Source organism: Lathyrus oleraceus, chromosome 7 (assembly GCF_024323335.1).
Source record: "Lathyrus oleraceus cultivar Zhongwan6 chromosome 7, CAAS_Psat_ZW6_1.0, whole genome shotgun sequence".
Classification (NCBI taxonomy): Eukaryota; Viridiplantae; Streptophyta; class Magnoliopsida; order Fabales; family Fabaceae; genus Lathyrus; species Lathyrus oleraceus.
In genome coordinates this window covers 362,428,373-362,452,838 of record NC_066585.1, presented here as the reverse complement: position 1 = coordinate 362,452,838, position 24,466 = coordinate 362,428,373, and the positions used below count along the sequence as shown (strand labels likewise).

Genomic DNA, 24,466 nt, shown 5'->3' with positions numbered 1-24,466 from the left:
AGCCACTGGTTCCCTTTCCGTAAATAGTTGAGAAGGCTGAGGTAGAGGCCCAGTTCAAAAGGTTTACATAACTATTTAAAAAGATCGACATTGATATACCATTCACTAAGGCCCTATCTCGAATGCCTATGTATGTTAAGTCAATAAAATAAATTATGTCTAATAAGAGAAAAACTATAGGACCTTGAAATAGTGGATATGACTGCTATAGGTAGTGCTACGGTCCAAAATAGGATGCCTCATAAACTTAAGGATCCAAGGAGTTTTTCAATCCCCTGTCATACCTATATTATGGAGTTCTAAAGAGCATTGTGTAAATTAGGGGCCAGTGTTAGCCTTATGCCTCTATCCGTATGCAAGAGGTAAGTTGAAACCTATAAATATGTCCATGCCGGTTGTAGACATAACAGTGAAATATCCAATTGGTATTCTAGAAGATGTTCTTATTAAGATCGGGGAATTCTATATACCCATAGAATATTTCATTATAGAGATCGAAGAATACTCCCAAATCCATATACTCTTAGGTATGCCCTTCATAACTATGATTGGGGCCATCATTGATCTTAAAAAGGGAAAACTGACCTTTGAAGTGGGGATGAAATGATTGAGTTCGTATTGGAAAAACTCACTAAAAAACCTTCAATAAGGGATTCTTGTAGCTTGATCGACATTATCAATGCTTGTATTCAAGAGAGCTCATCAGAACTCTCTCTAACCGATGGGTTGGAGGCATGTTCGCTTCTTAGCACTAGCGCCAATGAAAAATATGAAGCCAAATTCTATGGGGAAGTATTGGACGAAAGTCCCACTCCTATCGACCAAGGATTTGAAGCACTCATGGCACAAAGTAACGAGTCTGTACAACAAGAACCCTGGGTTGAGTTGAAAAAATTACCTCAGACCCTCAAATATGAATTTCTTGATAAGGGGACACACAAACCTGTGATAGTGAATGTGAATTTAGGAGAATTTGAAACTGCAAAACTGCTTTTTGCTCTAAGAAAATATCCAAAAGCCATAAAATACACCATAGATGATTTGAAGGCTATTAGTCCTTATGTGTGTATGCATAAAATCTTATTAGAGGATGATGTCGTGGCACAAAAAATACTCAAGCGTCGCACGCTCAAAATATAAATAGAGTATCCACCGAGGTTTATTTATTCCAAAAGGAAAGGGAAAATGTCGATAAAACCCTTAAAGAAAAAGAAGATGGTTGTCACAACTTCAACTTTGATGAAAAAATTTGAAGTCCAAAATCCAACCACTTGAAATTATAAAATGCAGATGAACAAGGTAGCTTGTGATTCTTACCGTGGCCAATGTGATGGTTGTGTGAGAGTTACACAATAGAAGGATTTATTATTGTAGTGGTAGGTCTGACACAGTGGTTTGAAGGTTGGTGGCGCGAGAAAGAGGCATCGATGGTGATTCACAGTTGTTGGATACTGAGTGAGCGGCGGAAAAAGGGGAGAAGTGAGGTGGATGGGTGGTTTAGCGTTAGTTTAAAGGGAAAAAGGAGTTTGATTAGAAAGGTGTTTCAGTGGAGGTACTGCTTAAGTTCTATGAGGATGTTTGGTCGGTCGTTGATGGTGGAGCAAGCGATCAGAGGGGAGAAATAAATAGTGTGTTTGTTGAAGTAAATGGTGGTGACGACATGCCACATTGTTGCAAGAAGATGAAGGGTGATTCGAGGAAATATGTTGGTGGTAGTTTTGAGAGGGTGAAAAGCAACGACAGTGGAAAATTAAGAGAAAGAGAGTGTCGAAAGGTTGAAGAAAACCTCTCCCTCCCTTCAATTTTTTCTTTTTTTTTATTTGTTTCTTATTCTGATTTGACAAGAATAAAGGATAAGATGTAGTTGTTTCCCTCCATTTTGGTACTACTCGTCCCAATTTATACCCCATATTAGGGTTTCTAATTTTAACTTAATCCCCACTTTACCCTTGGGCCTCAATATGTGACTAATTGGGTCTCAAATTGATGAAATAATATCACCATTTATTTTTAATAAATCCACTCAATTATTTTATCTTTTGTTTATTTATTTATTTTTAATTAGTTTGATTGAAAAATGAATAAAAGTAATTAAATTGAACAAAACACGAACGCGCAAAAATATGGAAAAAAATTAAATGAATGCACTAAAATAATATACGTGCAATATAGTTCAGTAAAACAAACAGTCGCATATCGAATATTGCAGTTAAAAATACATGGATGAAAAGGCTCAAACTGGTAAAAACGTGAACACGCGCAAATGCGAAAAATTAAATGAGCGGGTGTCATACCCCAAAATTAACCATATCCCTCACAATGTTCATCTAGTCCACAACTCTAATTCATATGCATATACTAATACTTAATCATTTCATTTTCATTTGGCATTGTACAAGACAATAGGACACGCATCTTGGATTCAAGGTATATTTGTGTGTACCTAGTGAAATCTAGGGGTTCCAAGCATCTTGAGGTTGCTCAACCAAGTTAAACCCTAATATTAGCCACATCTTTGATCCTTGTGTGTGCGTCTTGCTTTGAAGATTCACTTGTATCACCATAGCCAAACCCTAAGTTTTTTGTGGCACTACCATCCCTTGTATGAGGGTCCATCTAATTCATTTGGTTTGTGGTGTATGTTTCACTTACTTGATCAAGACCCATTCAAGACCATACTTGTTCATTGGTCCATTATGAAGGTTTTATTGGTTTGATTAGGGCTCATTCCAAAGTCTCACATGTTCATCTTTTGCTTGATGGTGTTCATTGAAATTCTGGTGTAGTCAGATTTCAGATGTTCTACTCCAAGTTATGACATCTGATCCAACATTGCTACAAATACAGCAAGACAGTTATACAAATTACAACCTAGTACTGATATGCACACATTCACAGATGTCACGACATCTGCTACTATATCACCATAGAATGGAAGAACACCCAGTTCTGTCCATCTGGTACACAGGCACAGCAGAGATCAAACATAGCACTTACTTCTGTTGAGCCTGCACAGTTATCAGCATGATGTCTCAACATTGATTTGAACATCATCTGTTACAGCATTACAGGTTTACCTTATTTTATAACTGACAAAATTATAACATGCAAAAGGTAAAAACACAAGTAATTGTTAACCCAGTTCGATGCAACATCACCTACGTCTGGGGGCATACCAAGCCAGGAAGAAGATCCACTATTAGTAGTATCAATTCAAAGCTAAACTCACCCGTTTACAACTTATCACTTAATCCCTACCCAATGCAATCTATACCTAGGAACTCCTAGATAGAAACCTCCAGTTTCCATTCCTATCACTACAATCACAATGTAATGCTAACCAACTTGAACTTGCTTCACAGCTTCGTTCAAGCACATAATCACTCTTGCCTACAGGCTTGAGTTACAAAAACTCTCAGCTTTTACCACTGAGAAACACATGGTAACCATCCCACAGGTTGGGAGGTTTACCTTACACACACCCCTAAATTTTCATTCTAGGAGGCTTACAAAGACCAGATTACAATCAGCTATTTATAACCTAATCACCCAAGTGGATTTGGGCCTTCAGAAATCGCAGCAAACTTCTCCTTTGCTGTTACAACATCAGCAGAAACTTTCTGCTACAAACAAGGTCTTCAATCTTTTAGTTCCTAAAATATCTCCATATTTAGTTCCTAAAATATCTCCATATTTAGTTCCTAAAATATCTCCATATTTAGTTCCTAAAATATCTCAAGACCTCCACAAATAATGCCACATAGGATTCTAACTAATTTCCACATATTAGTGTGCTAACAAATAGGCTATTTGTTAGGTTCCTTAATTGTAGCTTGGTTGTTGGTTTCCTGGATTTTCTCTAAGCTGTTGACTTCCTGAAGAATAGCCCAAGAAAAGCTGAAACAGAAAACTGAACAACCTACAATATAGCATATGCTGTCAGGAATGAATGTCACGACATTCAACTTGACATCAAGGTCCATATGCTGAGTCTGTTTTTTCAGAAAACAGACTGTACAATTTTGCTGACCTGTACATGATCAAAATGACCATACTACAGTAACAGCTTACATTAATAAATGTTAAAGTGTCCAACTTAACATTTACACATTTGGCCTTACGTTAGTTCTGTTATTCTCTCGAAGAACAAACTAAGTTACATGCTGAAGCATAGCAGAACACCACTCTGCTTAATGTTCAGTAGCTGCATCCAATTTGACATTCAGTCAGTAGGCCTTATGCCAGGTCTGGTCTTCCCTTGATAACCAGACTGGAAATACATACTAAGTTCTAACAGAACACCTGTTGTTCTATTCCTTAGTATTTGTTGACAGGTATGAATGTCACAGCATCCAGTTTGACATTCAATAATTCCTGTGTTAGCTAGTCCTGCAGTAACTATAATGTAGTCACACATACATGTCATGACATCAGTCAAGACATTAGTAACCAGCTAGTGTTTTACCATATAATGCAGCCAATTAAGCACCTACAAACTCCCCCTTTGGCAAATTTTTGGCTAAAACACTTTGATCCCCATAACAGAGTTCATAGCAGCGGAATCACACACCTAGCAGGAAATAAGCCTAGCTAATACACTCAGAGTGGCAGCACACTCACGCACATGGAAGTTAAATAAAAACTTCACACAGCAGCTCACACATACAGAAGTTAAATCTAAACTTCAACACACAGCAGCTGCAGGGGAGGGAATCTGTCACGAGAGTCTGTTGTAGAGACCCACTCTGTTTGTCAGGGGTGGTGGTTATTACTCCCCCTTTTTGTCAAAAATGTTGCCAAAGACAACAACAAAGCCAGAGAATAATGACAGAGTTACAGACTTGGTTTTACTTCACAGTTTCAACCAAGTTAGCATCCACTTGATCTTGCTTCACAGCTTTGATCAAGTAATCACCCACTTTTGCTTTACAGTAGGTACAACCATATCAGATTCCAAGACTTTGAGTCTGACATCTTGATCCACTCCTGCATGAACACTTTCTTGAACTTCAGCAGGCACATAAGATATCTTATGTTAAGACATCACATATGACATCTTGTGAATACTCTGTCCTTTTTGTTAACAAGGCAAACTATCAGCAGTTTAAACCACATAATAGTAGTTTAGTCAGCAGCAGGAGCAAAAACAATTACTAGTTATGGCTACTAGTAATACACACATGCACAAGGGTACTTCTTCTCCCCCTAAATATGTGCATTCATCAAATACCAGCTGCTGTAACTCCAGCACCTGTACCAGCCAGAATGTCCTACTGGCATATGCTTCCATATTGTCATGACATCCGGTCAGACATTCTTCTGCTCACTCAGCCTTGACACATACCAACTTTATCCCACTAGCTAACAGGTTTCCAAACCTTGTTATTTGAGAACACATAGACCACAAGCTTGATGATTACTTGCAGTGCAAGGACAGAACTCCCCCTGTCATGAACAACCCATTCTCCTCTTGAAGCTTGGAGATCACACATGGGCATATCCAACATCCCAAAGTTGGACCTTCACATACTTCCTGATTCAAAGAGACTCCAGACCACTTGATGAATGGAAAACATAAGACGCATCTTCATGTCTTCAAGAGCACACCCTCTGTTCAACCCTCTTAGCTGAACACATTCACACTCTGTGTCAATCTCTCTTCTAACCAGAACAGAAGACCACTTCACAAGATGTTCTAACATCAGCTGGGACATCCTTCATAACAGGACAAGGCACACCATCTGATAGTCTTCAGATATCACTGAGTCACCGGGTTGATCAAGAAGAACCCAGACATACATTGGGACATATACATTTTCATCCCATTACAAGAGATAATCTTCCATAGATAGCTCAGAACTCCTACCACAAGCTCCAAGGGATGAATAGAAAACACCTCCTTTAGTCTTCAACTTACTACTTTTCTGCTCAAAAGTAATTTGTCTCAGACTTTCCTCAAGAATAATCAGCTGCCATATGGATTATCTTGATTCTTCGAACTCACTCCTGAGATAGACCAAATGCCACTGGTTGCTACCTCCTTCATGAATCCTCATATGAAAAGGTCAAATGCTGCTTTTTGACCTCCCCAAGTTTATCAGACTTCTCCCAAAGATATTCTGACCTTCCAAGTGAGACTTGAACTTCAAGCTTTTTGAAGTATCCAATCTACAACCCTGTAGACCTTTCTATCTCAAGTTGATGTGCCACTTCACCAACTAAGAATCTGATGTTGAACCAAATGTCACAACATTGTGTTTTGACATCTAGCTGTTGAATTCAGCTCCTTCTTCTGCCACTTGAAAGAACTTCCTCCCTTCTCAGAACAAGAGTTCAATGTTCTCATAGACTTGATTGTGGAACCAAGTTTGAGTAAACAACCTCCATCCTGCAGGTTTGCAGTTAAGTCATCCAAGCTCACACCTTGATGAATCCCTGCTTCTTCTCCAAAGACATCAGACACTCTGATGTATGAGTCTTCAGAAGGACCAGTTAGAAACTAACCCTTCAGCTCTACCAAGGATTCCACATCCTAAGGCAAGGCTGTTTCCATGATGTCAAGACTGCTGCCACTTGTTCTTGACTTCACAGTGTGCATAAGCTAATGCACTTCCTTACCTAGATCAGAAATAAACTGATCCAAGTAACCACCATCAAGACTATGATGTCTTCTTCTTCTTGTACATACCAAGGCTGAACATGTTTCTTGCCAGGAAACCTTTTCAGAGATCATATGCTTTTGCTGCCACCAAAGAGATAGATCATAAGCCAATGTACTATCCTTCATGTGATTCTGCACAGGGTCTTGAAGAAGTGATGTTCCAACATCTTTAAGAACATCAGTTATCTTGAACTCCAAGGATAATCAATTAAACACTTGTACTTGGCACAAGTAGACATTGATCTTAAATCCTTTCCCAATTATCCTTTCAGATACTTCCACCATAAGAATACTTTGAAAGTACTCTTCTTGTGTCAACATCTTCTACTTGCAAGCACCTAGACAATTTTGAAAGTCTTCCCAGATTAAATTCACCCTTAGGAATGAGAGAGATGAATTCTTCCTTGCAAATGTGTCACACAACCACCAGAACCCATGTGACACAGGTCAACAGCCAACCAGACCCTAGGCTGACCAGACTTGAGGAGGTTAACCAAAACTCCCCCTCAAATTAACAATCATGGAAACTTCACACCAATATCCATGCATTGTACAGACATGTCTCAACATGACATACACCATCCCTACCAGTGGCAACTAACTCTATGAGTTATACCTATACATACTCCAATCACACCAATCAGACTCCAGCTGACCATAAGTACTAGTGATACAAAACAGCACCAGTCAATGGTAAATATGCATTGCTAGAGCATACTACCTCAACTAACCTCTGAATCTTCATATTCTCACTCCTCGAAAGAACTGCCACTTCTGAAACGTGGTGTTTGAATAACAGGATTCATGGTTCCAATCCCCTTAAATGGTATAGCAATCAGGCTATCCCATTATTGACTACTAACATCCAGGGGACTTGTCTTCCAACACAACTTAGTACTTCAGGGAACAGCTATCCAATCCTGATCAATCAACAGGAATATGCCAAACAGCAGGAGATTGCACAATGTCACATCTCAACCAGCTCAACTTCTAGAGATCAGACTTCTAAAGGTGACCTTCTTGAGCACACACACAGTTGACCCTACCCTTGTCAACTTAGCACACACAGATGTCTCCTCTTCCAGGTCAGGAGTAGGTTCGAAACAGAAGTATCCCTTTGTTTGATACCTAAAAACATCTGCTCTTCAACCAGTAGCTGCATACTTGTTGAACAACATGTTCTAACATCGCATAGAACATTAGTTCCACCTCCTAGGAACAAACCTTCCTTGAAGGTCTTCAAGGTCTTCATACACCCTACTCAAGTGAGTAAAAGAATCAGTGATTAAGTGATTCTTACCATCCTGAAGTGAGAACGTCATGATGAGTGGACTTGAGGAGACTCAAGTATCTTTGACATCTTCAGTAGATTATGATGAGATCTTGAATACAGCAGCCTTTCATCCACATGAGGGGAAACAACATCAGAGTTTGAGTTTTTCCAGGTATTATGCAGCGGAAATCATAATACAACTCAACCTATGAACACACACTTCACCAGATCAGCCTCTAAGACCATACCAAGTTCGAATGTGATTCAATACTGGCACAGCTGTCCCACATACAGGCCAATTGCCACCCTCCAGAGACAGGTACACACCATTCCTGTCATGAACAGTCCATCCACCTACTTCAAGGGACCATTCAGGGAAATTACAGAACCTTTCACAGGTTCCAGCATCAGTACTAACATAACTCCTTGCAAGATACCAGAAAGTATCACCCATGGATCTCATCCAAAAGCAGAACAGGATGCCTGCTCTGATACCAACTGAAATTCTGGTGTAGTCAGATTTCTGATGTTCTACTCCAAGTTATGACATCTGATCCAACATTGCTACAAATACAGCAAGACAGTTATACAAATTACAACCTAGTACTGATATGCACACATTCACAAATGTCACGACATCTGCTACTATATCACCATAGAATGGAAGAACACCCAGTTCTGTCCATCTGGTACACAGGCACAGCAGAGATCAAACATAGCACTTACTTCTGTTGAGCCTGCACAGTTATCAGCATGATGTCTCAACATTGATTTGAACATCATCTGTTACAGCATTACAGGTTTACCTTATTTTATAACTGACAAAATTATAACATGCAAAAGGTAAAAACACAAGTAATTGTTAACCCAGTTCGGTGCAACATCACCTACGTCTGGGGGCATACCAAGCCAGGAAGAAGATCCACTATTAGTAGTATCAATTCAAAGCTAAACTAACCCGTTTACAACTTATCACTTAATCCCTACCCAATGCAATCTATACCTAGGAACTCCTAGATAGAAACCTCCAGTTTCCATTCCTATCACTACAATCACAATGTAATGCTAACCAACTTGAACTTGCTTCACAGCTTCGTTCAAGCACATAATCACTCTTGCCTACAGGCTTGAGTTACAAAAACTCTCAGCTTTTACCACTGAGTAACACATGGTAACCATCCCACAGGTTGGGAGGTTTACCTTACACACACCCCTAAATTTTCATTCTAGGAGGCTTACAAAGACCAGATTACAATCAGCTATTTATAACCTAATCACCCAAGTGGATTTGGGCCTTCAAAAAACGCAGCAAACTTCTCCTTTGCTGTTACAACATCAGCAGAAACTTTCTGCTACAAACAAGGTCTTCAATCTTTTAGTTCCTAAAATATCTCCATATTTAGTTCCTAAAATATCTCCATATTTAGTTCCTAAAATATCTCAAGACCTCCACAAATAATGCCACATAGGATTCTAACTAATTTCCACATATTAGTGTGCTAACAAATAGGCTATTTGTTAGGTTCCTTAATTGTAGCTTGGTTGTTGGTTTCCTGGATTTTCTCTAAGGTGTTGACTTCCTGAAGAATAGCCCAAGAAAAGCTGAAACAGAAAACTGAACAACCTACAATATAGCATATGCTATCAGGAATGAATGTCACGACATTCAACTTGACATCAAGGTCCATATGCTGAGTCTGTTTTTTCAGAAAACAGACTGTACAATTTTGCTGACCTGTACATGATCAAAATGACCATACTACAGTAACAGCTTACATTAATAAATGTTAAAGTGTCCAACTTAACATTTACATATTTGGCCTTACGTTAGTTCTGTTATTCTCTCGAAGAACAAACTAAGTTACATGCTGAAGCATAGCAGAACACCACTCTGCTTAATGTTCAGTAGCTGCATCCAATTTGACATTCAGTCAGTAGGCCTTATGCCAGGTCTGGTCTTCCCTTGATAACCAGACTGGAAATACATACTAAGTTCTAACAGAACACCTGCTGTTCTATTCCTTAGTATTTGTTGACAGGTATGAATGTCACAGCATCCAGTTTGACATTCAATAATTCCTGTGTTAGCTAGTCCTACAGTAACTATAATGTAGTCACACATACATGTCATGACATCAGTCAAGACATTAGTAACCAGCTAGTGTTTTACCATATAATGCAGCCAATTAAGCACCTACATTCATTGGTTCATGTCCATCTCCATGGTGTTCATTGATTCAATTCATGGCATGGCATTTCATCTTGTCATTTCCTCATTTCTAGGATGGCATAGTTAATAGTTTGTTCATGTTTCATTCATGTTTTGTCCATTTATTCATTTATGAAAACTTCATTGTCCATTGGTCCTTTCTAAGATCTAGTTGTTTCATCTAAGTCTTGTGTTATTCACATTTATTTCATCATGCATTCATAGGTCATTGGATCCATTGTTTCACCATGCATTCAAGTCCATGGTCTCAAGGTGTTTTTTGTTTTGATTTTGGAAGAAAAGGTTACATGTGTCATAATGGATTATCAATACCATTCATTTCATAAAACAAAATATCATTACATTCATATATTTACATCATAAATGTCCATACATAAGTCATTACACAAAAATACCAATTTTTACCTAAGTTGACTTTTTGTCAACTGTTGACTCTTTGGCCAACCAGTTGACAAAAGTCAACTAACCTACCATGACCATCCTATACTCTAACCCCTCATTCCAACCCTTATCCAATCATAGGTCATGTGTGGATCCTACAAGTCAAGGTCGTAACACATTAGCCATGTCAATACAATACCAAGCATGCATGTGATTTATTTAAGGAAACCATGACTTACCATTATCAAACATGCCAAACCATACCAATTACAAGCAAAACCAATGCACAACAAAACAGTTCATGGCATATCCAAACATGTCCATGGCAAACATTTCAAGCTATATAACAATGCATTCACTACAAATATTCCAATGGCCCAACAACATATAGCAAACATCTCCATGGCAGACCTATTGAGCCCTGTCGTCAAACCAATCGAAATAGACTATGCAATGCATATCATCAATAGTCCAAGTATCATGATAGCAAAACAAGTAGCTAGGCAAAGAAATGCACAACCAAGCAGACCTGCAACTTTCACAGCAACACAAAGCCTAGTCTTAACATGCATCAACATGGAAATCAAACAAGTCCTGCAACACTCACAATGGAACACTATGCTAACAGAATAATTCACCAAACTAATGCAAGCAATTTAACAAAGCATAGGCAACATTCAACCATGCAATGCAATACAACAAGTCATCTAGTAGACCATTTCTAATCATCATGTAGCAGCAAAAACAACAAAGCCACATTCATATTGCATTCACAAAAACCAACTGCATTAACCATAACCTAACAACATTCCAGCTAACCTAGCCAACCAACCATTAATCATCTCAACCTAACTGCACCACAAATCAGTTACAATCCCATAACAGAAATAACTACCTCGAGCTTCACTCCAAAACAAAAGTAACTAATTGGCCTCGAGTTCAGAAATTTTCTAATTGAATTCACCAATACCTAGGTCACTCTAGCAACCTATATAACCCTCTGATCATCCCTTCATCATCATTCTCCATCATTCATTCATTTTTTTAATCATCATTCAACACAATCACTCTTCACCCTCTCCAAAAATCACGATTTCTGAACTTTCTCTCGAAATTAAATTCACATGCTCACATCTCAACTTCATCATCTTTATCAATATTTAACCTTAGCTTCACTCTTTAACCTCAATTCAACCTTCACCCTCACGCATTCACAATCTCCATCTCTCTCTGATCTGATCCTCATATCTCTCAAAATCACTCTATTCCATGAACTCATAAAGCAACAAGAAGAAGAGGAGAAGGAGAAAGCGAAAGAAAAAGTGAAAGAGATTCAAGAGCACCTGAGCTCCGTTTTCAATTCGTCTTCTCCGGCAAGGTGACACTTCAATCCTTTGTATTTCATTGCATTCAGGTTACCACGATGTAAGTTAAGAAGGGAGGAATCAAATCCCCAACCTCTTGGGACTTGATTCCTCGAGATCACTATTTAATTTTACTTTGAAGATCTTGGGTTCTTGAGAGATTCCTTTTTGGTTTGGCCATTAGAGTAGGATTTATGAAATTGATCATATATTTAGCATGAGAAGGTCGTCATGATTCTAGTGGTGGTTTCAATTGGTGTTTTGGCATTCCACTGCCGCCATAGGCGAACTCCGGCACGGTGGAGGACAATGGTCATTGGTCTGAGTTATATTTGAATTGTTCTTTGGTTGCGTGCATTTTCTCAATTGATTTTTGAAATTGCATTTGAATGCTGAACATTGCCTTCACATGTTGTAATGGGCCAAATTCCCCAGGCCCATGCGTTTTTTTGCTAGCTACACCCTACGTAACAATTGGTAATGGGCCTTTACAACGGGCCCTGCGCCAATTTTCTATTTACACACCTTATATGAATTGAAACCCCCTTGATTTTTTTTATTTGCTTATTATTGCTAGTTCTTTTTTTTGAATTTTTTCCATTTATTTTCTTGCAATATTTTTGTTAATATTTTTTTATAAAAAGAATGATTAATTGGCATGATTAGTGGTTTAATTCATTAGGTTTTGTTTAAACCATTTTAAATGTTGGTTTTTTTAATTACCATTAAATAAGCATGTTTAGCCTAGGTCATGATTTGGTTAAAATGTATTGGTTCTTGATAATGATTCATGTTCGAAATCACCATGATAGCATGTTAATAATCAATTAGATTATGTGGCTAGCTTTCCATTAATTTTCCATTATATTTTATTTCTCTTTTAATTGAAAATACCGTTTCAATTCACCATGATGTCATTCCATGTTTAGATGTTCATTTCTCTATTGATCATGTGGTTAACTTTCCATTATTTGTCCATTTAGAATTTCATTCTTTTTATGTATGTTATAATTTGATGCATGATTCTATTTTTTGATCCATTTAGCATTTGCCTTGTGTGCTTATTTTAATCATGTGACCTTAAACCGAATCCCTAATGTGTATCCATTAGCATGTGCGTCATTGTATCCATCCCATTTGCATTGTATTGTGTGTTTATACTTGAGGATTACCATGGCCACTTGATTATTTTAGGAAAGGTAATTAGTTTGTAACTTGTATGATATCATTTCCATTCCATGTATTGGTTGGTATCATCCCCCCATTGTGGGTAATATATCCCCCATTGTCATGAACATGTAATAACTTAGGATTTCCCTTTCTTTTATTATTATGCTAACTAAATAGATAAAATCAAACAATAAAAAGATATTTTTCAAAAGAATAAAACATATTTTATCCAACGTCAAGTGTTTTTCCAAATCAAATTCACTTCAAAGCAACACGAGTGCTTGATCCAACATCAAGTATCTCATCATTATCATTCCATTCTCTCCTTCTATACATATCTCAATATCTTTCTTCTCACACACCTCTTTCATAATCAAATAAGTTCCAAACACTTGATCCAACATCAAATGCATTTTCAAAACATTTTCTCAATAAACTGGAAGGTAAAAGTGGGGTGTAAGTACTTGTGCACAACACTCAAGTACTTGAGTTGTCGGTCGTACCTAGCTTGTAGCCTGATGCTTGACTTCCATTCAAAACACTTAAAAATAAGACGAGTTCAATTGGTTCCCTAAGAGAGAAAAAGAGTGGTTAGGATGTCATTATCCTCTCAACTTCTGAGCATTCCGATTGTTGGTCCTACTAAGACAATGGTTAGATACTTGTTTCCCTCTAAGTACCAATGATCAAACTCTCCAAAAAAATTCATAAACAAAAACCCTGGGAGTATCAGAGCAAGTAACCATCAGATAACAACATCTATATGCACAAAGAACAAGAAAAGTGATTCACGTTGAGTACAACAGATGTGAGGGGTGATAATACATTCCCCTTGCATAACCAACTCCTGAATTGCTCTTAGTTGCGAAGACCATTATTTTGGGGTTTTATCGCTATTTTCCCTTTCCTTTGGAATAAATAAAATCTGGTGGCGACTATGTATTTCTCGTGGCTCGACAACTGGCGTATCTGTTGGGGGCTTCCTTAGCGATTCAAGCCTAACTATAATTGTATCACTTTGCTTCAGATGTTTATATTTATATTACTTGCTCTTATCTATTATGTATATATATTCTCTACTCTTATGGGTTTTGTTTCTGGTGCTTGAGTGGTAAGCCTAATGCCCAGACTTGGAGAGAACGCCTGAGATAGATTGGGAGCTTCATATTGACCTGTCAGATGTAGTTGTCTTGATGGGAAGGTACGAAGACCCCATCTATAGTAGATTCCTTTTGAAGTTTTGTTGGCATGTAAGTCATTTTGCATTAACAACCATTCTTCCAAACGGGATCCATGACTCTAGGGACCTTTAGTAAACCTGTGGCTTTTGAAGTTGAGGGTGACCTCACATTGAGTAGATCCTTCCGAGGGTATCGTTAGACCATAAGTCATTTTGTGGAGATAACGATATTTGCGTCTCAAGATCTGTGACTTAGAGCATCTTCATAAAGCTTTAGTACTCACCTGTGAGGGGACATGGGTTTTTCTTGCAGGAAAACTAAACCGCCACCTACCTTGAGCTTCATGATCAGACTATCCAAGATGTTGTAGACCTTCAAATATATGATGTTGCATGTCATCACATCATCAAAAACTGATTCAGAATATGCATTCATTTGGGAACATAAAAAACCTTTTTGCATGCATTCAAGCATCATGTTGCATTTTGTCAGACCAGGTCAGGAGAAATCACTGTTGTTTGGCCTTTGTCCAAAACCCGCTACCGTCAAGCTGACTTCCCGACATCCGTGCACCACGTTCAATAATCAGAAACTACTCATGGACCAACTAGAGCAGATGATCAGTCACCGTATATGTTATGTATTTTGTCACTTATTCGACGAAAATTCGGGTAACTTGTATTACTTTGTCTTAATAATATTCTGTTGAGTCTATTTCTTTCACCAATAGTTAATTTTATTGTTTCATCATTTCTAGTGTCATTTCTATTTTTTATCGCATTTTACGCTTTTGGTAAGTGTCTTTTCTGCATTTCAGGTTCAAGAAGGTACTCAAGCACGATCGAATGTAGAAACCAAGGAGAAGCAAACATAATCAGAAAGAGGTTTTCATGATCCAGTAGGCCTGCTACGGCCACCCGTATCACCTACTACAAGCCATAGTAGGAAGCCCTGAATGCATAGAGTAAAACAATCTAAACAGGGACCTACTACGGCCACCCGTAGCACCAGTTACGGGCTGTAGTAGAAGGGGTCTGGCACAGAAGCAAACATTCACCAAAATAGTGGCCTGATATGGCCACCCGTAGCACCTGCTACGGACCGTAGCAGGGCACCTGGGACAAGACCATTAAAATAGTGGCCTGCTACGGCCACCCGTAGCACCGGCTACGGACCATAGCAGGCATGCGTGGAAAAATTCTAATTTTGACTTTTCTGTTGTTAGTCCTAAGTGAGGGGAAATTTTGGTAAATTGTGAGGCGAATGTGATGGAATGTGATGGTAAATTGTAAGGCGAATGTGATTAAAAGGGGAGTTTTCAAACAAGAAAAAGGAAATTTTAGAGAGCAAGAATTCACACGATTCAGAATTAGAGAAATCAAGAATTTGGGAGGAACGGTATTTTTCATCTGAATACTTGTAATGTCTCCATTTTATATTTTTATTTGATTGAATATTATGAGTAGCTAAACCCCCCAATGCTAGGGGGTGTCCCTGATTTGAATATGTAAGGACTTTTAATTTATATTTGTAATGACAATATTACTTTTCATAATTACTTTAATCTTGTGATGTGCCTAATGATTTCTCTTTCGGAACAATTGAGATTGTTATATGATTATCAATTAGGTTGGACCATCGTTGATAATGCTTTCGTGAGATTTTTCTACGGTAGATATTACCTAGGACTAGGGATACCCTGTAGGAACCAAATTGTTCTCGATATAATAAGGCTTAATTTCACCGGTAATTTTCTATGGACATAGAGATTAGGGCTGAGTGATTAAAGGTTTCCTCACCAAGGCCTTGGGAGAAAACACTCTTGAGAACTGGTAGTAATTAATTAATATTTGTTGATGCAATAGTGACTCAGAGTTGTTACAGGGACAAATCACACATCTTCCCTAGCATATTACTCTATCTTGAAAATCATTTTCAGTATTATTTATTTTATTTGCAATTACTTTTATACATTTGAGTCTAAAACCCCCAACACAAGTTTTTGTTTAATTGAACAACAATTAAAACTCAATATTTACTAGAAGTCCTTGAGATCGACATTCGGGGAACTTTCCCCATTGTTACTATAAAGACAAAATAATACACGTGCTATTTTTTTTATCAAGTTTTTGGCGTTGTTGTCGGGGATTGCCAAAATATAGAGTTTAAATTTAGTTCAATTGAAATTTTGTTGCTCTGCAACTAAAATTTTATTTCTATCACTTAATTTATTTTGACCTTTATCAACTAATTTGTGTCTGATCTTTAAGCGAGGTAAGACCTCAGCTGAATTTCCTTTTAATGCAGAAATCAAAAGAACTTTGCGTGCAAGACTCAGACAAGCTAGATTAGCAAAACTATAATCAAACAAAGAATAATCAACAGTTCATTCAGAGCCAGATTCAGAGTCGGAAAGAGAGGCCAAAACGATGGGTGAAAATCCACCACCACCGGAAAGACTGTTAGGTGACTATGGGATGACAAATGCATCGGGCGGTAGGCTAACAATTGTGAACCAACCGGTGAATGTGCCAAACTTTCAGCTGCATCCCAACACTCTTAATCAACTTGAGAGGACACCTTTTTCGGGAAAAATCAACGAAGATGCAAATAAGCATTTACAAAGGTTTCTGACTATGAGCACCACTCTCAAGATAGAGGGGCACACTAAAGAGGCAAAGAAGCTACGAATGTTCCCTTTTACCCTATCTGAAGATGCAGAAGAATGGTTATACTCATTACCTGCTAGGAGTATTACCACCTGGGAACAAATGGAAACCACTTTTCTGAATGAGTATTTTCCAGCTCCGGTTTTCCTCTGGAAGAGATACGACATCATGAACTTCAAACAAAAAGAAGGTGAATCACTTGGTGATTCATACAAATGATTCAAGAGGATACTTGTTGCTTGTTCTACACACAACTTGGATCAGACGGAGCAAATGCAGATGTTTGTCAATGGTCTTAGACTGAAAACAAAACAATTGATTGATAAAGCAGTCAGTGGCTCATCAAACTTTTCAACAGCCACATATATTAAAAAGATCATTGAGGCAATAGTTGCAAATGAGCATTTGGAGTTATATGATAGGTGTTCAAGCAAACCCGAAGGAACTATTGATATGAAGCTTGAAACAAATAAAATAAGGAAAGAAGACACAATTACTGCAGAAGTAGAGAAGAAACTAAAGGCTATGAATATTGGTACACATCAGGTATCTCAGATTTAGCCAGTCCAGAATGTGAATTGTGAAATTTGTGCAGGACCTCATTTGACTGTATATTGTGTTGCAACCGCGCAACAAATTGAAGAGATAAAAGTTCTAAAGCAGAACAACCTTTATTATAACACTTATAACCCAGAGTGGAAGAATCATCCAAAAAATTTCTGAAAAGATCAGCAAGGGAATGTTCCAAAGCAGGGTCCCATTCAATATCAGAACCAACCACAGTAGTACCAACAACAATAACAGTACCCACAACAACATCAACAATATCAGCAACAAGCACCCAAAAAGGCTGATTGGGAAATTTCCATTGAAAAGATGGCAGCTCAAAATTCCCAGTTCCAAGAGGAAACAAGAAATAATCACAGGAACACGACCGCTTCTATCAAAAATCTTGAAGTTCGGATGGGTCAGATAGCACAATAAATAGCAGGTTCTCGAATACAAGGTTCCTTGCCTCGTGAAACAGTACAAAATCCAAGAAATCATGAGAATGTTAATGTTATCACGATGAGAAGTGAGAAAAATGCTAAAGATGAAGAAGTTATACCACCGGTAAAGCCAATTGAAGAAAAAATATAAAGGAGGTTAAACCTGTGATTAAGTTACCCTACCCTCATAGAGGAAAAAAGAAGGAACCTAGAGAGTCAGGCTTTGAGAAATTCATCACAATGTTAAAAAAGATAGAGAGTCGTATACCTTTTTTTGAAGCACTCGAGCAAATGCCCATGCACACAAAATTCATGAAAGAGGTAATCGCCGAAAAGAAACCAATAGAAGATGGGTCGGTAGCCTTGAATGAAAATTGTAGTGCAATATCTCCAGGTAGGAGAATCCCAAGCAAGCAGAAGGATCCCGAAGTGATCACAGTCCCATGCACTATAAAAGACAGAACTTTCAAGAAGGTACTAATCGATTCTGGAGCCAGTGTGAGTCTGATGCCATTGTCAATCTACCAAAGGCTTGGTATTGGAAATGTCAGGGATACAAGGATAAATTTGAAGTTTGCACGCCACTCCATAAAGAATGCATATGGAGTAGCAGAAGACGTACTGGTGACAATAGAAGAGTTGAGTTTTCCTATTGATTTTATGATCATAGACATACCTAAGGATGAAGAACCGCCTATTATTCTTGGTAGACCATTCATGAGGACAAGTCGATGCAATTTCGACATAGACCAGGGCACACTAACTTTAAAAGTCTATGATGATGAAATAACCTTGAATGTTAGTGAAGACAGGAAGCTAAAGGTAAAAAAAGAAAATCACTATCAAGTAGGCATGATCAGGACAGATGTGAAAAGCCAAAGTAACATACCAACATCAAAAAAAGACTCAAGAAGGCCTTTTCAAATACTATCACCTCCATTAGCAACTCCGAATAAAAAAATCATGTTTCTAGTCCAAAATCCGCAAGAAAGAGAGTGAAGTTGTATCACCAAGGACAAGGAACTGGCCTGGTGAAGAATGCTCATCTACACGGATAGTGTGGTGAACCATCAAGCCATGCGACGTTAAACGAAGTGCTTCGTGGGAGGCAACCCGTGCTTTTACATACTGCTGATTTTTTGTTTTTGTTATTTGATTTGTTTCTTAGTCATGTGATGTGCAGTCTCTCAACACGGGGAGACAGAAGGAGATACATGCACTTAAAGAAGAATCAATACAGAGAAAGGTACCCGGAATAGAAAAACCACACAGTTAGAAAAATAAGTTTTTGAGGAAGTACCAGAGGCCTACTACGGGCGCCCGTAGCAGGTAGAACAGAACCTCTAGAGAATTTGATCAGAAACTTGGGAAACATAGGCCTACTACGGGCGCCCGTAGCAGATGCTACGACCCGTAGCAGGCAAACCCTCAAGAAGCTGGTTTGAAACAAAGGCCTACAATAGGCGCCCATAGCAGCGGCTACTTCCCGTAGCAGGAAACATACTGGGACGTGGTGAAAAGTCAGAAGCCTACTATGGTCGCTTGTAGTAGTGGCTACGGCTCGTAGCAGGTCTACGGTGAAAATGAAGATTTCTGAAATTTAGAGAGTTTGAATTTCAACTCTCCATCTTCTTTCACCATGGGCCTACTCACCATTCATTACCCAATCAACCTCCATCATATATCATCATATCCCATTAGCCACCAATTATATCCCAAAGTCATTACCTTAATATTTTCTCTCTCATTCAAATCCTTCCATCTTCATCTCCTCTTTCCACTTCTCTCTCCAACTTCTCACAAAAACCCCATTGGTGCCATCCCCTAAAACTCCCACCTTTCTCCATATAACCACTCAAAACATCAAACTCCCTTCATCAAACGTTCATAAAATCCCCTCCTCAATATTATTTCGGGTACAAATTTCTCTAAAGCTCAACTTTTCAATTGACAGTTTTTCAAGATGCCTCCAAAAAGAACCAATGTCACAGAATCATCCAGAATAAGAAAGCGTAGTACCCACAACTCAAACCCTCACAACATTGTTTTCGAGGACGAGGAGCAAGCCAAAAGGTATTCAGTGCTCGTACGTCAAAAAATAACGTTATCCAGGTACATGTGTGAACGAACTCTAACTGATTTAGGATTGAGATATGAGGTTGATATAATGTTTCATGTAATAGGATTATTAGAGTTTATGCATTTTGAAGTGCCGATTTTTGAGCGCATTACTCTTGAATTTTTTAGCACACTTGATTTTCAACTGCAGAGAAAATGGCTTGGAAATGTGAGATACTACTTTGGTACCCTCAAATTTCTCCTTTTTAATGAGATTCATGAATTAACTATTGAGAAGCTCAGAAACATCCTAAAACTGCCCATCTACAGGCCCGACGATGTGCCAGATGATTTTTCGATAAAACATTTTTTGTCTGAATTTATAGGTAGTCCTCAATACGGTCCGCAACCGCCAAGGCATCAGTGATTCAAAACCCCTACTTCTAGTGCCTCCCCTGATGAGAAGGATGGCCATGATATGGATGATTTTGTTGCAGGTGACACAATGGATTCAAAACCCTTACCAGCCACAGTTTGTACCTCCAACTCAAGAGCTAATCCAACAAGGTCCCACATCATTCTCTATGAATTAGGATCAGTGGACGTGGATGCAAGCGGAGCTCAGAGACTTGAGAGCCGGGTAAACACGACAAAGAGTTGAGCAGATTCGGCAAGGAGCCATGCTGGAGGAAACGCAATCCATGATGCAACAGTTGATGTTGCATTTTACTCCACCGCCTCAATAAGAGCACTGTAAGTCACCTCTCCCTCTCTCTTTCTTGTTCTAAAACATTGAGGCCAATGTTTAGTTCAGGTTTGTGGGAGGTTTACTAGTTTCTTTTTATTATTGTTTTTGTCTTATTATTTTTTTTTACTATTTTGATTGTTTATTTTGATTAAGTGTTTTCAAGTAATACATTTGCTGGATTTCAGTGTTTGAATAAGTGACAAAAGTTAGTTATAATAGATGATTGGTTACCGCCGATAAATTACCCCTGAAAATGTTGATATTGTTGAAGATGATCGGACGCAACTTTCTTGAGCTCGACCAACAGAGGAACCTTGTACATTCCAACTTAAGCGGGAAGCTGCATCACACTAGAGGTATTACAGATTTTGTTAGCTCTACCAAACATGGTGAGAATTAAAATCCAAACACAAGATTCATCATGAGAGAAAATTCAGTAATGTCTCTATCACTCATAGTTTGTGTAAGTTCTCTTTGAATTTCACTGCATTAGTACACACACTGAGGAAAGTTTTTTCTTTTAACCCTGAGCCTTTCAAGCCAGCCTTATTAATTAATACCCTTTGTTCACCCAATTTGAGCATGTATCCCTTTGTTTGTATATATCACCACATTAATGTAACCTGTGGCCCAAACACTTCCTTACCCGGTTCAGAGAAATTATTGTGTTCTTTAAGCTGTGTTTAATTCTAAGTTTGGGGTAGCCCCATAAGAAACTGAAAGTAAGGTTAGTGCGGAGAAAATAAAAAAATGACCATCAGAAAAAAAAAGAAAAAAAGAAAGAGAAAAGAAAAGAGAAAATCTGATGGACCAAAGAAAAACACTTACCAAATGAAAAAACACTCAGTTGGGAACAAAACCAAAAACAAAAAGAACTGAGTAACTGAGTTGAAAAGAAACAAAATGTCAATGGTATGTTAGAAAAAACACAGTGAAAAGAATAATGACATTCACTTTGAACCCAAAAACCATTTTTATCCCTTTCATATCCCACCTTAACCCAAACCCCGTTATAACCTGAAAGACCTTGAAAGTGTGTGTATTGTGCAGGTGAAATGAAAGGAGAATTCATTCAAGCTTACGAGTCGGTATTACATGCTATGAAATTATGAGTGCAAACACTATAGCCTCGAGATTCTAGGTGAGTGTGTGAAACATGCTAACAAGTGAAGTAGTACTCCTATATGGAAAGATCTCAGCAGTATTGTGGTAAAAGTTGAATATTAAACTATTTTTAGGGGTGACATGAGGTAAAAAAATTGTCTTAAAAATTGCTTGAGGACAAGCAATAAGATAAGTTTGGGGTTGTGATCAGTCACCGTTTATGCTATGTATTCTGTCACTTATTAGGCAAAAATCCAGGTAACTTGTATTACGTTATCTTAATTAATGTTCTATTGAGTCTATTTCTTTCACCAATAGTTAATTTTATTGTGTCATCATTTCTAGTGTCATTTATATTTTTTGTGTCATTTTATGCTTTGGGTATGTGTCTTTTCTGCGTTTCAGGTACTCAAGCACAGTACTCAAGCACAGTCGAATGTAGAAACCAAGGAGAAGCGAACAGAATCAAAAAGAGGTTTTTATGATCTAGTAGGCCTGCTACGGCCACCCGTAGCACCTACTACGGGTCGTAGCAGGAAGCCCTAAATGCACAAAGTAAAACAATCCAAACAGGGACCTATTACAGCCACCCGTAGCACCGGCTACGGGCCGTAGTAGGGGGGTCTGGCACATAAACAAACATTCACCAAAATAATGGCCTACTACGGCCACCAGTAGCACCTACTACGAGCCGTAGTAGGGGACCCGGGACAAGACCATTAAAACAGTGGTCTGCTACGTCCACCCGTACCACTGGCTACGGGTCGTAGCAGGCATGCGTGAAAAAAGTCCAATTTTGATTTTTCTATTGTTAGTCCTAAGTGAGGGGCATTTTGGTAAGTTGTGCGGCAGATGTGATGGACTTTTGTGGATCTGTTTGAGGAGAGAGAATACTTGACAATTAAAAGGGGAGTTTTCAGACAAGAAAAAGGAACTTTTAGAGAGCAAGAATTCACACGATTCAGAATTAGAGAAATTAAGGTTTTGGGAGGAACGAGATTTTTCATGAGAGGAAGTAATTGAAGATAAAAGTTCATATGAATACTTGTAATGTCTCCAATTTATATTTTAATTTTCTTGAATATTATGAGTAGTTAAATCCCTCAATGCTAGGGGGTGTCCTTGATTTGAATATGTAATGATTTTGAGTTTATATTTGCAATGCCAATATTGTTTTTCATAATTACTTTAATATTATGATGTGCTTAATGCTTTCTCTTTCAGAACAATTGAGATTGTTATATGATTATCAATTAGGTTGGACCGCTATTGATAATGCTTTCATGAGATTATTCTATAGTAGCTATTACCTAGGACTAGGGATACCCTGTAGGAACCAAATTGTTCTCGATATAATAAGGCTTAATTTCACCGATAATTTTCTATGGACATAGAGATTAGGGTTGAATGATTAAATATTTTCTCACCAAGGCCTTGGGAGAAAACACCCTTGAGAACTGGTAGTAATTAATTGATATTTGTTGATGCAATAGTGACTCAGAGTTGTTATAGGGACAAATCACACACCTTCCCTATCATATTACTCTATCTTGAAAACCCTTTTCAACATTATTTATTTTATTTGCAATTATTTTTATACATTTGAATCTAAAACCCCCAACACAAGTTTTTGTTTAATTGAACAATAATTAAAACTCAATATTTACTAGCATACCTTGAGGTCGACATTCGGGGAACTTTCCCCATTATTACTATAAAGGCAAAATAGTATACTTGTTATTTTTCCGGTCAGAAGAACCAGGATACCATGAGGGAATATATGCTCACTATGAGGGCCTGGTTTGGGTCAACTTATAGAAGTTATGCAAGCTTTAGCCAGAGGTCAAGAAGAAGTACGATAGGCCAATCTGAGGGTCGTTACTGCAAATTTTGTTGTAACACTTCCACTGAATCCACTAGGGGGTACTGGTACATAAATAGTGACTCGGCCACCTCCTGAGGGGGGGTCCCATGTATCAAAATGTTGGTAATACGTTCAACATGCTTGTCAGTTGAGATAGATGATTATCACGATGCTTTCTTCACTCCAAAAGCTAATTTAGTTTATGACGCCTTTGGACCATCGACTACTGAAATGGAGACAAAGCTTTGTGTTCTAGAGGAGAGGATAAAAGATATCTAAGGATCTAGTGCCTTTGGGTTGGAGACTGGAGATATATGCCTAGTGCCTGGTGTAAAGATTCCTGCTAAGTTCAAGGTCCAAGTCTTCGAAAAATACAAAGGGGTTAGGTGTCGAAAAACCCATATCTGGTCCTTTTGCATGAAGATGGCTTCTCATTCTTAAGATGAGAAACTTTTAATGCACTTCTTTCAAGATAGCCTCAGTGCGGGATTCACTTGAATGGTATATGCAGCTTGAACGCACGCATATACAAACTTGGAGGGAGTTAGTTAAATCATTCTTGAAACATTATCAGTATAATTCAGACATGGCTCCCAACCGGACTCAACTCTAGAGCCTCACTTAGAAATCAGGTGAATCATTCAAGGAGTATGCCCAGCAATGGAGAGACTTGGTTGCCAAGGTTCAACCTCCTCTTCTGGAAAGGGAACTGGTAGGCATGTTCATGAATACCCTTTAAGGGCCTTATCTTAATAGGATGGTTGGAAGCGCCTC

At 38.3% G+C, this 24,466-nt stretch overlaps 1 protein-coding gene across 1 annotated transcript; it reads left to right on the top strand.

The window, feature by feature from the left end:
* The first annotated feature begins 18,230 nt into the window (after positions 1 to 18,230).
* Positions 18,231 to 23,971, top strand: LOC127103851 (uncharacterized). The gene is made up of 4 exons (XM_051041092.1): positions 18,231 to 18,740; positions 19,087 to 19,164; positions 22,234 to 22,303; positions 23,841 to 23,971. The coding sequence occupies exons 1-4, from the start codon at positions 18,231 to 18,233 to the stop codon at positions 23,969 to 23,971; spliced, it is 789 nt and encodes a 262-aa protein (XP_050897049.1).
* Positions 23,972 to 24,466: the final 495 nt, after the last annotated feature.

What these genes read in the sequence shown, in the direction of transcription:
- LOC127103851 (XM_051041092.1), top strand. Translation starts at nt 18,231, where the DNA reads ATGAAAGAGGTAATCGCCGAAAAGAAACCAATAGAAGATGGGTCGGTA. An exon ending in AAGAATCAATACAGAGAAAG is followed by an intron (nt 19,165 to 22,233) that starts GTACCCGGAATA and finishes TCTGCGTTTCAG; the next exon opens with GTACTCAAGCACAGTACTCA. An exon ending in GCGAACAGAATCAAAAAGAG is followed by an intron (nt 22,304 to 23,840) that starts GTTTTTATGATC and finishes CATGCTTGTCAG; the next exon opens with TTGAGATAGATGATTATCAC.